The sequence below is a fragment of the Lissotriton vulgaris genome, chromosome 7, assembly GCF_964263255.1.
Source record: "Lissotriton vulgaris chromosome 7, aLisVul1.2, whole genome shotgun sequence".
NCBI classification, from domain to species: Eukaryota; Metazoa; Chordata; class Amphibia; order Caudata; family Salamandridae; genus Lissotriton; species Lissotriton vulgaris.
Genome location: NC_141695.1, coordinates 204,172,799 through 204,188,982, shown reverse-complemented (window position 1 = coordinate 204,188,982; position 16,184 = coordinate 204,172,799). Strand labels below are relative to the sequence as shown.

The 16,184-nt window shown below is 42.7% G+C and overlaps 1 protein-coding gene across 1 annotated transcript in view; it reads left to right on the top strand.

The window, feature by feature from the left end:
* LOC147701198 (B-cell receptor CD22-like) overlaps positions 1-16,184 on the top strand; it is a 324,178-nt gene that overhangs the window by 154,349 nt on the left and 153,645 nt on the right. Inside the window, exons 6-7 of the mRNA XM_086929943.1 lie at positions 6,107-6,382; positions 15,018-15,287. Of these exons, the coding sequence (XP_086786069.1) occupies positions 6,107-6,382; positions 15,018-15,287 (546 nt within the window). The remainder of the gene's footprint in view (positions 1-6,106; positions 6,383-15,017; positions 15,288-16,184) is intronic.

Here is a 16,184-nt window from a genome sequence, read left to right as displayed (position 1 = left end):
TCTGTCCTTTCGCACTAAACCATAATGCTATAGTCATTATAGAGTAAGGGTTGGTTAATGTTCTATCATGGTATACAGTGTAATCATTTTGGATGTGATTTTAATTTGTTCTCGCTTACTTTTCATGTACCGCGTCTTTGTGGGTTGGGGCATACGTGAGCAACGCCATCTTGAGGCTCCTCTGAACCCTGTCAGCTGACCAGGGAAAGTCCTAACTGCGCAGAAGCTAAAACTAGCCAGCTGGCTCCTGAAGCTCGATGTGCCTGGGAACCCATCCCGAAGATGCAAGATTGTACCTTGAACTATCATACACTGTTGCTATATACTGAACTCGTGTATTGTATTCTGTATTCCTATGCCTGGGAACGTGAACCCGGGGGGCGGGTATGCAAACCTGAATATTACATATGGGAAAGCTGAATTTTAGGAGGTGGTAATGATCGCACCACCTCTCTTGACCAATCATAATATGAGAAGCTGTCACTTGCAACATTAGTGGGTGGTCTGAGGGTCCCCAAAACTGTATAATTGCCCTAGTTTAGCTTAGGAAAATTGTCCGACTTGTCCGAGTAGCAGACCTGTCACTGACCCTACGATCTCAATAGGTGCTCAATCTGAAAGTGCTGCGGAGCACTTTGTCCATACTTTCCACAAACTCCTAAGGGGTGGAAAATCCTAAGTGCTGGCGAAGCACTTTGCTGGGAAATTCGAAAATCCAATCGGGGTTTCTGGCGGATTACTTGCAGAAGGGGGTAACGCAGGCGTTGCTGTCCGAAGCTGTGGGTGTTGGTCGTACCCTGGGAGGCCCAGTCCTTTGACCCGAACCTGAGGGGTATCCTGTCCTGGTCTGTCCGTGGGTTGTACCTGTTCGCATCTGGTGTTCCTTTTCCGAGGGTCCCTGTCCCCGTCTTCCCAACTGACCCGTGGCCAGGGTTGGTCTTCAATCTGAATTAGGTAAATATTGATTGTGGGTTTGCGTATCTCTATCTCTCTCTCTCTTTCTTTTTCTCCCTCGTATAATCTATTAAAGCATTTTTTCCTGTGATATTGCTCTATTGCCGTTGAAACATCAAGTATATGTGTCTGATTTAGTTGGTTCCTTCTCTCCCCCCCTCCTTTAGGAGCTCATTGATTCTATTATAAGTAATAGCTTGTTCCCATTTTGCCCTTTCCTTTAGTGGATTGCAGTGAACTTAGCAAGAATAGTCTAAAGTGATAAGGATAAGTACATGTTTTTAGGTCCATCCATAACTCTTGTCTTAGTATATAATTGCAGTGATTAGTTCTGTTCTAAGAAACCTACCTCTAGTCTTCCCATATATTCTAATGGTCATATTTTTTGTGCAAAGTTACCTATTGGTGTTGATATTGATGTTTGACATATTATTCTGCATATCGCTTATTGTCTTGGCATCTTCTCTTTGAATCTTCATATAAAGTGTTAAACTTCATCAGGTGTCTGTGGTCATTTTACAGAAAGTGAATAAGTATGTACTGCCGTAAAGAAATGTTTTAGGTTCCTGTCTACTATTTTCCCTTTTAGCTCCAGGTCCGTCGAAAGTTTGTGCCTGTGGTAAGTCAGGTGCATGGTAAGCAGAGGTAATCCTGAACCATTTATTACTCATAGAAGCGTGACAGGATTTCACCCGGTTCACAGGAATCACTAATTGAAATTGAATGCACGCCGGGGCCCAGTGCGTGTAAGAAATTGGTGACCCGGGTGAACTGCGCGCTCTATCACCTGCATCACCACTAAAGGAAGGCAATACCGGCTGCACCATGTATGGATCAACATAGAGTCCAGCACTTCCAGTGGGAAGCCTTGCAGTCCCAGGCTGCAATCCAGATACCTCTTTCTGCACCATCGACACATCAGTGTCCTCCACTAAAACAGCCACTTCATCTGCACTGAGAGTAGCGTCATCCGCACTGAGAGTTCCTTTATTATCAGATTATTCCTCGAGGACCGAAAACTCACTGCCGGAATCTTGGGTTTCCTCTTCTGCCTCAAAATGCACTGTCAGTCTCATAATCATGGGCAGAGGAAGATTAAAAAACAAAATTCTGCTGCTTGCCATAATCCTTACTAATAAGGGTAACTCGACAAACAACAACAAACACTTGGTAGAATAAGTGATAAGCAAAATGTGGCTTTATCACAAAGACCTATGCACTCCAAAACAATACCATTCACTTGCCAGGAACATCTTGACTCATAACCGCCTACTATGCACAAACGCAGCAAGGACTAACAATATCCCACTAAAAAATACAAATAAAATGACACATGAGACAACGCAATACACATTGTGCACAAATCCAAAAACAATTTCACACTCAAAACATAAGTTAAATATGATGCCTCTACGACACCACTTACAAAAAATTCATTCATGCATGATAATAATACTCATTTGGAGTAAACACAACAAAAAGTTTATCTGACCAAACACCTGCAACTACGCAAATTGCAGACCAACCACTGCTGAAACCGCAAAAAAGAATCAAAAGCTTTGCACTAGAATAAAAACGAGAAATAAAACATTACAATCACATATGCAAATAGTCATCACAATCTACTAACCAGATGGCCCTAAATATAAAGCCAAAACATGTACTCCCAAAAGGGGCCAGTCCCTAAAAACAACTTAGTTAAACCACCATCACCTGTGTCTAGTGGCTTCTGCCCCCCTTGGGGGAAGATGGGCCTAAAAACATAAGGCTGATCTGCTCCCAAGGGCCAAACTAATCACCCCAGTAATGGGGATCGACCCTTGCCCAAGGGGCCACTCCCAGACATCGCTGAAAATGATAAATAATAAATCTCTGGTGTCTGGAGTCTTCTGGGGGCAGATGGCCTAAAACAAAAGGCTGATCTGCCCCCAAGGGAGGCAAAAATTAATAAAATAATTACCCTCATTAAGGGGAGTGACCCTTGCCCAAGGGGCAGCTCCCCAACAAATAAAAAAAATCCCTGATGGCCTAGCGGAGCAAACAAAATCAACAAAAAAACAACTGCTGATTTGCCCCCCAAGGGGGCAGAATCAGCTAAAATAATTGCTCCCCAAGGGGTGCAACCCTTGCCCTGCCCAAAATGCATTAAAAAGAACATACTTGGTGTCGAGTGGGCTATCGTACAGCAGGAAAGCTCCAAAGAGACATCGGAGGAAAGGATGTCAATGAGGGGTCAGGAGGGGCAGCGGAAGGACTTGTGCTGCCTTTCCTGGTGATTTTGTTTTAAAGATAGGCCCACTGGGGGAGCCCTGTTATCGCCCCATGGGTTGGGGCATACAACCACAGGGCGCCATCCCATGCACACACCCACTGTAGCGTGTGATGGCTCCCGGCCATCACACGCATGCAAAGGGTTAATAAAGCAATCTTTTTTAAATATGCAGACCGTCTTCCTTAAAGGAAAATGGGATGCATGTAAAATAAAATAAAATAAAAATTTTAAGTTTAATTTTTAAATGTTTTAGTGGACTTAGGGACCACTGCCTGCTCTTAAAAGAATATTTTGTTTACATTCTCAAAGGAGAAGGGATCCCTTAACCACATCAGTGCGGGTAAGATTTACCGCCGGGTGCTGAGATCTAACAAAAACGGGCGTGGTCATGACAGAATGGTTCCGTCATGAGCACAGCTCAACAGATGCTCATGACGGAACCGTTCCGTCATGAGCATCGAAAGGGTTAAGGACACCTTCCCATATGCGAATGATTACCACTACCTTTATTAGTAGGTAAGAAATTGATGTTTCGCAAACATATTTTGGTTGCAAAACAGTGATACGTACCACTTTGATTCGGTAGTGGAAAGGGTTGTCCCAAGCACACCCCTTCCAAATACAGATTCAGTATGTATTTGCCGTTCCAACTGTTGTTACCGAATCGCAATTTGGAATTCATACATACCAAAATACTTTCTTGCGTTCGTAAATGGGGCGATTCTGCGAGTCTGTCCGCTTGCGTCCGCAAAACTGTTTTTCACCCATGGCTGTTATTCTTTCTAAAGATCACATGAATGCATGTTCCTTTGCTGTACTCTGCAAGGGAGAATGCACAACCACTCAGAGAACAGAAACAAAATCATGGTACTGTGAAGCAAGTGTGTATACTGAATCTTAGACAGCTTGTTGGGCGCTAGCAAACCAAAATCCTAAGACCTCATTATGCCTTTGGTGGTCCTCCAGTGCCACTGCCACCATGTCATCTGCTGGAGAACCGACAAAGCTGTGGTGTGCCCACCTACCATATTACGAGTTATATCATGGTCAGGTGGGTGGTGCTGCAACAGTCTGGTGGCAGCTATCTGTTATGTTCATCGGAGAGCCTAACATGCCGACCGCCGCCGTCACAGTGCCAACTGCACATTCCTGCATGGTGTGGCATGCACAATGTCTTTAATTCCACTCTGTGCAGGAAACCGGGTGCAATGCCAGTGGGGAAGCATGTGCCCCCTTGCATGCACCTCCAGGCCCCCAGGTCGCAGTGGTTCTGTTATGGGCCACTTAGTTCCGTCTCCGCCACCCATTTCAGGGATTGCTCACCAAGGGCAGCGGTGAGTCAACTCAGAATATGCTTGGCAGTGCTGCTGTGGCACCACCATCATTTTCCTGCCTCTCACCTCTGTGTGACTGCTCTGGGATCCTGGATCTCTGGAGTTCACAGTGGTCCTGTGGTGGTCGTACAGCCACACTCGGAACACTGCGGGCCGGCCCGCACTGTGGCGGTGGTTGGACCACCACTCGAGTACGACGGTCCTATGGACTGCTGTACTCATAATAGAGCCCTTAGTCAATGCATAAACACTGTTCAAATAAACAGCCAGGTGCACAAGGCACAGAGATTTAAAAACAATGTATTGTTTGATGCAAAGTCAATGAAAGGAGGCTTAAGCTCCAGAGCAATAATCTGAGCCGAACTACCAGCCTGACAAAAGTTGTGAGCACTTGAAGCTTGTGATGAGACAGTCTCATTATGTCAAATACGCTGTTTTGCAATGATAAATATGGGCAGATGTGACAGCATTTAAAATCAACACCTTATGCGGAAAGGAGTTCAAATGGTGGATTCTCTATATAAGATGCGCAGTTGAAAGAAACATGAATTGGCCACTGCTTTAGCTTGAGGACAGAGATAGAGCATATTCTACTTTGACCCCTTCACATTTTCATCAAGCAACGAGAATGTCTGCATGGACTTACACTACTTTGCGTTAATGTAAATTTGAGAAAGCTTCATGAAAGCTAAGAAAAAACGTTATATTTTATTTCTCTGAAAACCTTCCACAATATTTCGGATTCTGCCTACATTCCACAAAATAAGTTGCTGAGTATTTTGGAGTTGTAATCTTTAAAGCTTAAAGCTTTTATACATTTTTGAGATTAGGATTTTCAAGTAATGTTTCCTATATTTCAGTTAGAATAAATATTGATTTATAAAACAGCAGTTATTGATATTGTAAACTTTTCATAATTTAATTTCTGTATAGTCACCTGAATTGCTTTCAGTTATACTGATCTTTCGTTGCTGTGCATTATCTGAAATGTCTTTTGAGTTATTTAGATGTTAAGATTTTTGTATTGCAATTCCATTTCTTATTACGTGGAGAGAAGAGTAAACTAAAACATATTTTGAAATAGGCATGAATCCCAGAATATGCCTTATTTTTTATCATGGGCTGCTATACAATATTCAGTATATTTTCAACCAATTCTGGGATATATGTGAATTATATTTTACAGTTATATCTTAAGAATAATCGTTTTACCTGCAAACGTCTATAAAGTTTTTCACCTTTTTTTATTCTGGCTAGTGAAACAATTCTTTTAAAATGCCCTCACGTTGATCAAGACAGTCCCATTGTGCTATACATTCCAAGCAGAGTAACATCAAATTAAATCAAAATACTGATATGAGGCCAACAGATTTTTTTTTAATAATGTCAGCAATATCATGCCTTTTGAACATCAACAAAAATGTACAAATAAAATGGATATTACATTGTGTTGCTTTTTGGCTGTGTTTAGTTTTTTTGAATGTGTTTAGTTGTTTTTGCTTCCATTTACATCAATATTGCATGACTTTCCTATTTTTGTTTTTAGATATCCCTAAAGGGATACAAGCAATTCTTTTATCAGCAAGAGCAAATGAGATGAAATTAGGAGATACAGTGTCCATGAGGTGTATGGTTACAACCAGTAACCCTTTCGTTTCTGGATATACCTGGTACAAAGACGGGTATGAGACACTATACCAATCAAAGTCAGACCTGATGATGGAGAACCTGAAAGCCACTGACTGTGGAAACTATTCATGTAAGGCTCATAATGCCATTGGATCATCACTTCCTTCTCCTCCCATTTGGATCTGTGTGAATGGTAAGTGCAGAATGAATGCTATAATGATTATAAGGAAATAAATCCCATTTTCAGTTAGCTCCATTACTGCACCCTAGAAGTGACCCTCAGAAAGGGGCAGGAAGAAGAACACTGAGGCTCGACATGGGAGGTGACCAGGTGACCTGATGTTCTAAGTTAGTCTTCCATTTTCAAAATTATTATTAAACTACCCCCAGCACTCCCTCTCCTGCGCTCCACCTGTACAGATTTGATTGGAGAGGAAAGCCGCTCGTGCCTGGTAGATGGCTCTATGATAATTCTTTATTGCTGCCCTATGGATGGCCTTAGCTATTGGGCAGAAATCTCTTCTCCAAATCTGCTCCAGCTTCTTACAACCCTTACTCCTCTCAGCGAGGTCCGTGTTGACCCAGGGTCTTGTTTTGGATTCACGACTACCTGACCATTTCATAGGAATAAATCTTTCTAATGGTCGCCTGATCCATTCAGAGAATAGCACGTGTGCCTCAGTGAAGTTCTCTGGCAGATCGGGATGCGTGGCCAGGAGGCCAGCTCAAATTGATCCCAGTCTAGTTTATACCAGGGTCGTGTCAGCAAAGTCAGCTTACCCTAAGGCTGGGCAGGAGTTACTCCGTACAGAGGCATGGAGACCAAAAAATGGTCCTTCAAACTTATCCTGACCGGCGCATGCATGGTGATATGAGATATATTGGTGAAGACCGGGTCCAATAAATGGCCAGCAGTAAGAGTAGTGCCTATGACCAACTGCAGCAGTTGGCACGCTGCAAGGTCAACTGCGAAAATCACTATATCTATATACTCTGTGTTGTCTAAATGGAGATTCAAGTCTCCCAGCACCATGAAGTTAGCAGAGTTCGCGGCTAGTGAGTTCACCATATCTGCAAGGACCTCCCTAATGCCAACCGTGAAACACAACTAAAAATATAAAACAAAACAGACCAGGCAGTTCACTATTAGACTCACGGTTGATCTAAAAAATTTGTGAGTGTGATACAATCTGAAATATGTGGGTACACACAGCCCAGGATCAGGAGGAGAATCAGCACAGTACATACGACTCTCCTTCCGCATACCTCTTCACAAATAGACACTACATCTCTTACAGGGATTGATTTTTTTTGGTGTGGGAGGAATTAAATCCGCTCCAGCTTCTTACAACCCTTACGCATAGCAGCGAGGTCCGTGTTGTACCAGGGTCTTGTTTTGGATTCACGACTACCTGACCATTTCATAGGAATAAGGCTGTCTAAAGGTTGCCTGATCCTTTCAGAGAATAGCCTGTATGCCTCATTGATGTCCTCCGGCAGATAGGGGCGCGTGGCCAGGAGACCGCCTCAAATTTATCCCAGTCTAGTTTATACCAGGGTCATTTTAGCAAAGTCAGCCAACCCTTAGGCTGGGCAGGAGTGACTCCATACAGAGACATGGAGACCAAAAAATGGTCCGTCCAACTCATCCTGACCGGCGCATGCATGATGATATGGGATATATTGGTAAAGAGCGGGTCTAATAAATGGCCAGCAGTATGTGTAGCACCTATGACCAACTGCAGTAGTTGGCATGCTGCAAAGTCGGGTACGAAACTTGCTATATCTTTATCCTCGGTGTTGTCTAAATGGAGATTTAAGTCTCCCAGCACCGTGTAGTTAGCAGAGTTTGCTGCTAGTGAGTTCACCGTATCTGCAAGGGCCTCCCTAATGCCAACTGTGAAACACAACTATAAATATAAAACAAAACAGTCCAGGCAGTTCACTATGTTCGGCTACGAAACTCGCTATGTCTATATCCTCAGTGTTGTCTAAATGGAGATTCAAGTCTCCCAGCACCGTGAAGTTAGCAGAGAATGCCAACTGTGAAACACAACTATACATATAAAACAAAACAGTCCAGACAGTGCACTATTAGACTCATAGTTGCTCCCAAAATCTTTTGAGTGTGATACAGTCTGAAACATGTGGGTACACACAGCCCAGGATCAGGAGGAGAATCAGCACAGTACATACAACTCCCTTCTGCGTACCTCTTCGCAAATAGACACTACATCTCTTACAGGGAATGTTTTTTTTGGTGTGGGAGGAATTTAATCGGGAACGTGTTGAACTTTCAATCTATCCACATCCTCCACCACTCCAAATCTAGGAACTTTTGCCTCTTCCACTACAATAAGGCTGCCTATCACAGTCTCCCAAAACTCAACAAAAGTAATCCTTGATCCTAGAGGACACTCCTTGATCACAACAAAAGCCTTAAAAATTGCTAAGTTGAAGTGATAGATGGCCAACTTCTTATACCAAATGTTAGACTTGCGAACAGAAATGTAAGGTTCCAACTTGTGATCTACTCAATCTACACCACCCATGAGCTAATTGCAGTCTACAATGCACATAGGTTTGTGCACTTCAGCAACCTGACCCCAAACAGCCACAGGTGAAGTACTTTCATCATGGATGGTAGTCAGCATGTAAACATCCTTCCTGTCCACAAATGTCACAGCAAACAATTCATCACTATGCAAGGCACTGTACTGTCCCCTGTAAATGCTCTTTGCAAACAAGCTCTTTAAGGTAACCTTTACAGTTACGGCGGATCGTGCCACAAGCAAGAGTGTTCACTTTGAACAATTCCTTAAACAATTGCACAGCAGAGTAGAAGATATTTAGGTACAAATGGTGACCTTTGTTAAAAAGTTCTCTAGTAAGTTCCCACACAATTTTCTCTGAAACTCCTAACCTGGACGGACAGCCCAGGGGGCAATAGTTGAATCCCTGTCAGTGTACACATGTACAATTATAGACATATCCTGGCCTACTCTCAGGCAACATAAACATCTTAATTCCATAATGTGCCCACTTGCTAGGAATGTACTGCCTAAAAACCAAATGGCCCTTGAACAGGACCAAAGACTCATCAACAGCTATTTCTTTGCCGGGAGTTTAGATCTCTGAAAATTGATCTACAAAGTAGTCAAAGACAGACCGAATCTTAAAAAGGCGGTCACAGTCAGGGTGATTGTGTGGCAACGCCGAAGCATTATCAACAAAATGCAGCCTCCGAACCAAAAGTAAATGCCAATCACAACTCATAATTGCAGGAAATATGACAGTTGCCATCAAAGGACTGGTAGACCAATAGAAGCCAGGGATTGCTCCCTTATCAAGCCCATCTAAAAAGTGAAACCCAAAAACTTCTTCATCTTATCCAGATTTTTGGGAGTCCACCGGGAAGCTCTAGAGCAGGGCATAAGTCTGGCACTGTTGTCCCTCAACTATTCGGCATACAAATTAGTCTGCTCAAAAATCTCAGCCAATAATACACCATCCATAGACAACTGAAAAAAACTGTATAGGCAAAAAAAAATCACAATTCACTCTACTCCCTGCATCACCACTAAAGGAAGGCAATACCGGCTGCACCATGTATGGATCAACATAGAGTCCAGCACTACCAGTGGGAAGCCTTGCAGTCCCAGGCTGCAATCCAGATGCCTCTTTCTGCACCATCGACACATCAGTGTCCTCCACTAAGACAGCCACTTCATCTGCACTGAGAGTAGCGTCATCCGCACTGAGAGTTCCTTTATTATCAAATTATTCCTTGAGGACCGAAAACTCACTAAGGAATCTTGGGTTTCCTCCTCTGCCTCAATATTCACTGTCAGTCTCATAATCATGGGCAGAGGAAGAATAAAAAACAAAATTCTGCTGCTTGCCATTATCCTTACTAATAAGGGTAACTCAACAAACAACAACAAACACTTTGTAGAATAAGTGATAAGCAAAATGTGGCTTTATCACAAAGACCTATGTACTCCAAAACAATACCACTCACTTGCCAGGAACATCTTCACTCATAACCGCCTACTATGCACAAACGCAGCAAGGACTAACAATATCCCACTAAAAAATACAAATAAAATGACACATGAGACAACGCAATACACATTGTGCACAAATCCAAAAACAATTTCACACTCAAAACATGAGTTAAATATGCTGCCTCTACGACACCACTTACAAAAAATTCATTCATGCATGATAATAATACTCATTTGGAGTAAACACAACAAAAAAGTTTATCTTACCAAACACCTGGTACCACGCAAATTGCAGACCAACCACTGCCAAAACCGCAAAAAGGAATCAAAAGCTTTGCACTAGAATAAAAAGGAGAAATAAAACATTACAATCACATATGCAAATAATCATCACAATCTACTAACCAGATGGCCCTAAATATAAAGCCAAAACATGTACTCCCAAAAGGGGTCAGTCCCTAAAAACAACTTAGTTAAACCACCATCACCAGTAAGGGTGGGCGTAAAATCCGTTTCGCGGGCGAGTTAGCGGATTTTCCGCTATTTCGCGATCCGCGAATCTTGCGAAATCGCTGTAAAATCCACAAATCAGCGTGGATGAATTCTCAGCCATGCAAGGGTTACAGCAGCAGGTGCAAAAGTTGAACCTAATTTCTTTGTAACCTTTTACAAAAGGGTTACAAACAAATTAACTTCAACTTGGACACCTGCTGCTAATTGCTTCCTGGGGCCTCGTTGCCTACTTGCAACTATTCTCTGACCCTGCTCTGACCCTTGCAGCAGGGTCAGAGAATAGTTACAAGTAGGCAACGAGGCACCTGTCCAAGGAATTAAACCTCATCAGGAAGCACTTACAGATACAAAAAACATGAAGAAGGGAGAGGATGGCAAATACACCCATTTTGAGTTGTCAGGAGGGGTTAAACTAAAAGAGACCTTTACAGCACAATTTTCATATGCATTTTGCTAAAAATAAAAAGCTGTATGTTCTGTAGGGGCAACTCAGGAATCTGGCCCTTCAGAGATCGGGCTTCTCTTTCTTTCTCTCGTTCTCTCTCTCCCTCTCTCTTTCCCTCTCATTCGATCTATCTATCTATCTATCTATCTATCTATCTATCTATCTATCTATCTATCTATCTATCTATCTATCTATCTCTCCCTCCCTCTCCCATAAACGACTGCATGGGTAACTTCACTATGCAAGCGGCTCGCGAAGACGCAAAAAGTCCCGCGAACACGCAAAAAACACGCGAACACGCAAAAAACCCCGCGAACACGCAAAAAAACAAAAAACCACAAATTCGCGAATTTTGCGGATCGCAAATTCGCAAATCCGCAAATTCACGGATCGCGAATTCGCAAAATTTGCCCATGCTTAATCACCAGTGTCTAGTGGCTTCTGCCCCCTTGGGGGAAGATGGGCCTAAAAACATAAGGCTAATCTGCCCCCAAGGGCCAAACTAATCACCCCAGTAATGGGGATCGACCCTTGCCCAAGGGGCCACTCCCAGACATCGCTGAAAATGATAAATAATAAATCTCTGGTGTCTGGAGTCTTCTGGGGGCAGATGGCCTAAAACAAAAGGCTGATCTGCCCCCAAGGGAGGCAGAAATTAATAAAATAATTACCCTCATTAAGGGGAGTGACCCTTGCCCAAGGGGCCCCTCCCTAACAAATAAAAAAAATCCCTGATGGCCTAGCGGTGCAAACAAAAAAAAAAAAAGAACAACTGCTGATTTGCCCCCCAAGGGGGCAGAATCAGCTAAAATAATTGCTCCCCAAGGGGTGCAACCCTTGCCGTGCCCAAAATGCCAAAAAAAAGAACATACCTGGTGTCAAGTGGGCTGTCGTACAGCAGGAAAGCTCCTAGGAGACATCAGAGGAAAGGATGTCAATGAGGGGTTGGGAGGGGCAGCGGAAGGACTTGTGCTGCCTTTCCTGGTGTTTTTGTTTTAAAGATAGGCCCACTGGGGGAGCCCTGTGCTTGCCCCATGGGTTGGAGTATACGACGGCAGGGCGCCATCCCATGCACACACCCACTGTAGCGTGTGATGGCTCCCGGCCATCACACGCATGCAAAGGGTTAATAAAGCAATCTTTTTTAAATATGCAGACCGTCTTCCTTAAAGGAAAATGGGATGCATGTAAAATAAAATAAAATAAAAATTTTAAGTTTAATTTTTAAATGTTTTAGTGGACTTAGGGACCACTGCCTGCTCTTAAAAGAATATTTTGTTTACATTCTCAAAGGAGAATGGATCCCTTAACCACATCCGAGTGGGTAAGACTTATCGCCCGATGCTGAGCCCTAACGAAAACAGGCGTGGTCATGACGGAACGGTTCCGTCATGAGCACAGCTCAACCGATGCTAATGACGGAACCGTGCCGTCATGAGCATCGAAAGGGATAAGGACACCTTCCCATTTGCGAATGATTACCACTACCTTTATCAGTAGGTAAGAAATAGATGTTTCGCAAACATAATTTGGTTGCAAAACAGTGATACGTACCACTTTGATTCGGTAGTGGAAAGGGTTGTCCCAAGCACACCCCTTCCAAATACAGATTCAGTATGTATTCGCAGTACCAACTGTTGTTACCGAATCGCAATTTGGAATTCATACATACCAAAATACTTTCTTGCGTTCGCAAATGGGGCGATTCTGCGAGTCTGTCCGCTTGCGTCCGCAAAACTGTTTTTCACCCATGGCCCTTGATTCTTTCTAAAGATCACATGAATGCATGTTCCTATGCTGGACTCTGCAAGGGAGAATGCACAACCACTCAGAGAACAGAAACAAAACCATGGTACTGTGAAGCAAGTTTGTATACTGAATCTTAGACAGCTTGATGGGCGCTAGCAAACCAAAATCCTAGGACCTCATTATGCCTTTGGTGGTCCTCCAGTGCCACTGCCACCATGTCATTCACTGGAGAACCGACAAAGCTGTGGTGTGCCCTCCTACCATATTAGGAGTTATATAATGGTCCGGTGGGTGGTGCTGCAACAGTCTGGCGGCAGCTATCTGTTATGTTCATCGGAGAGCCTAACATGCCGACCGCCGCCGTCACAGTGCCAACTGCACATTCCTGCATGGCGTGGCATGCACAATGTCTTTCATTCCACTCTGTGCAGGGAACCGGATGCAATGCCAGTGGGGAAGTATGTGCCCCCTTGCATGCACCTCCAGGCCCCCACGTCGCAGTGGTTCTGTTATGGGCCACTTAGTTCCCTCTCCGCCACCCTTTTCAGGGATTGCTCACCAAGGGCGGCGGTGAGGCAACTCAGAATATGCTTGGCAGTGCTGCTGTGGCACCACCATCATTTTCCTGCCTCTCACCTCTGTGCGACTGCTCTGGGATCCTGGATCTCTGGAGTTCACAGTGGTCCTGTGATGGTCGTACAGCCACACTCGGAACACTGCGGGCCGGCCTGCACTGTGGCAGTGGTTGGACCACCACTCGAGTGCGACGGTCCTATGGACTGCTGTACTCATAATAGAGCCCTTAGTCAATGCATAAACACTGTTCAAATAAACAGCCAGGTGCACAAGGCACAGAGATTTAAAAACAATGTATTGTTTGATGCAAAGTCAATGAAAGGAGGCTTAAGCTCCAGAGCAATAATCTGAGCCGAACTACCAGCCTGACAAAATTTGTGAGCACTTGAAGCTTGTGATGAGACAGTCTCATTATGTCAGATATGCTGTTTTGCAATGATAAATATGGGCAGATGTGACAGCATTTAAAATCAACACCTTATGCGGAAAGGAGTTCAAATGGTGGATTCTCTATAAAAGATGCGCAGTTGAAAGAAACATGAATTGGCCACTGCTTTAGCTTGAGGACAGAGTTAGAGCATATTCTACTTTGACCCCTTCACATTTTCATCAAGCAACGAGAATGTCTGCATGGATTTATACTACTTAGCGTTAATGTAAATTTGAGAAAGCTTCATGAAAGCTAAGAAAAACTTTATTTTTTATTTCTCTGTAAACCTTCCACAATATTTCTGATTCTGCCTACATTCCACACAATAAGTTGCTGAGTATTTTTGAGTGGTAATCTTTAAAGCTTAAAGCTTTTATACATTTTTGAGATTAGGATTTTCAAGTAATGTTTCCTATTTTTCAGGCAGAATAAATATTGATTTATAAAACAGCAGTTATTGATATTGTAAACTTTTCATAATTTAATTTCTGTATAGTCACCTGAATCGCTTTCAATTATACTGATCTTTCGTTGCAGTGCATTATCTGAAATGTCTTTTGAGTTATTTAGATGTTAAGATTTTTGTATTGCAATTCAATTTCTTATTACATGGAGAGAAGAGTAAACTAAAACATATTTTGAAATAGGCATGAATCCCAGAATATGCCTTATTTTTTATTGTGGGCTGTTATACAATATTCAGTATCTTTTCAACCAATTCTGGGATGTATGTGAATTATATTTTACAGTTATATTTTAAGAATACTCATTTTACCTGCAAACGTCTATTAAGTCTTTCACCTTTTTTTATTCTGGCTAGTGAAACAATTCTTGTAAAATGCCCTCACGTTGATCAAAACATTCCCATTGTGCTGTACATTCCAAGCAGAGTAACATCAAATTAAATCAAAATACTTATATGAGGCCAACAGATTTATTTTAATAATGTCAGCAATATCATGCCTTTTGAACATCAACAAAAATATACAAATAAAATGGATATTACATTGTGTTGCTTTTTGGCTGTGTTTAGTTTTTTTGGATGTGTTTAGTTGTTTTTGCTTCCATTTGCATCAATATTGCATGACTTTCCTATTTTTGTTTTTAGATATCCCTAAAGGGATACAAGCAATTCTTTTATCAGCAAGAGCAAATGAGATGAAATTAGGAGATACAGTGTCCATGAGGTGTATGGTTACACTCAGTAACCCTTTCGTTTCTGGATATACCTGGTACAAAGACGGGTATGTGACACACTACGAGTCAGACCTGATGATGGAGAACTTGAAAGCCACCGACTGTGGAAACTATTCATGTAAGGCTCATAATGCCATTGGACCATCACTTCCTTCTCCTCCCATTTGGATCTGTGTGAATGGTAAGTGCAGAATGAATGCTATAATGATTATAAGGAAATAAATCCCATTTCCATTTAGCTCCATTACTGCACCCTAGAAGTGACCCTCAGAAAGGGGCAGGAAGAAGAACACTGAGGCTCGACATGGGAGGTGACCAGGTGACCAGATGTTCTAGGTCACTCTTCCATTTTCAAAATTATTATTAAACTACCCCCAGCACTCCTGCTCCTGCGCTCCACCTGTGCCTCCTCCACCCGCCCCATCACTTTTCATTTGTGGTGGCTGCCACTTTTGCCGCTTGGGATAACCCCCTTCCCAGTTTCTTATGCCTATTCACTTATAGTATGACAGCCACAAACGTTTTCTAATATAATGAAACTTGTGTATTACAATTCTGCAGCTGGGAAAGAAATGTCATTCTGTCAGGAATCAGCAGGATATCTGACATTTGAGTATGGCTATGAGAACACCTGTGAGGCTCTCTTTTTAAGGCCGTTGTGGAATTGCTTATGGTGGCTTGGGCGCATTGAGTAGCTAGCCAGCCTAGGACGAGAATATGTAACCTTGCCCTCTGTATTATGGGCTTTGTTATTTTGCTGTGTTTCCCCTTTCCTTGCTCAGACGACTCTCAATCCCTTGACCGAGTATAAGGCTTAATTGCTCCACTCCCACAAACATACATTTCTGGAAAATGTCTGTATTGATTTAGATCAAACCACAAAAATCACGCTTTCTAAGTAAAGTTGTAACTTTTTGGCAACTCTGTATTTATGTTATTCTGCGATTTTATGTAGCTGCATCAGTTAAATCCTCTGGGAATTAACATGGGAAATCAATTTTTTAGGACCCCTCTTCTTTTTTCTTAGCCATCACTTGATGGAGCGATGCAAAACTTTTCAGGATGAAGCTGAGGTGAA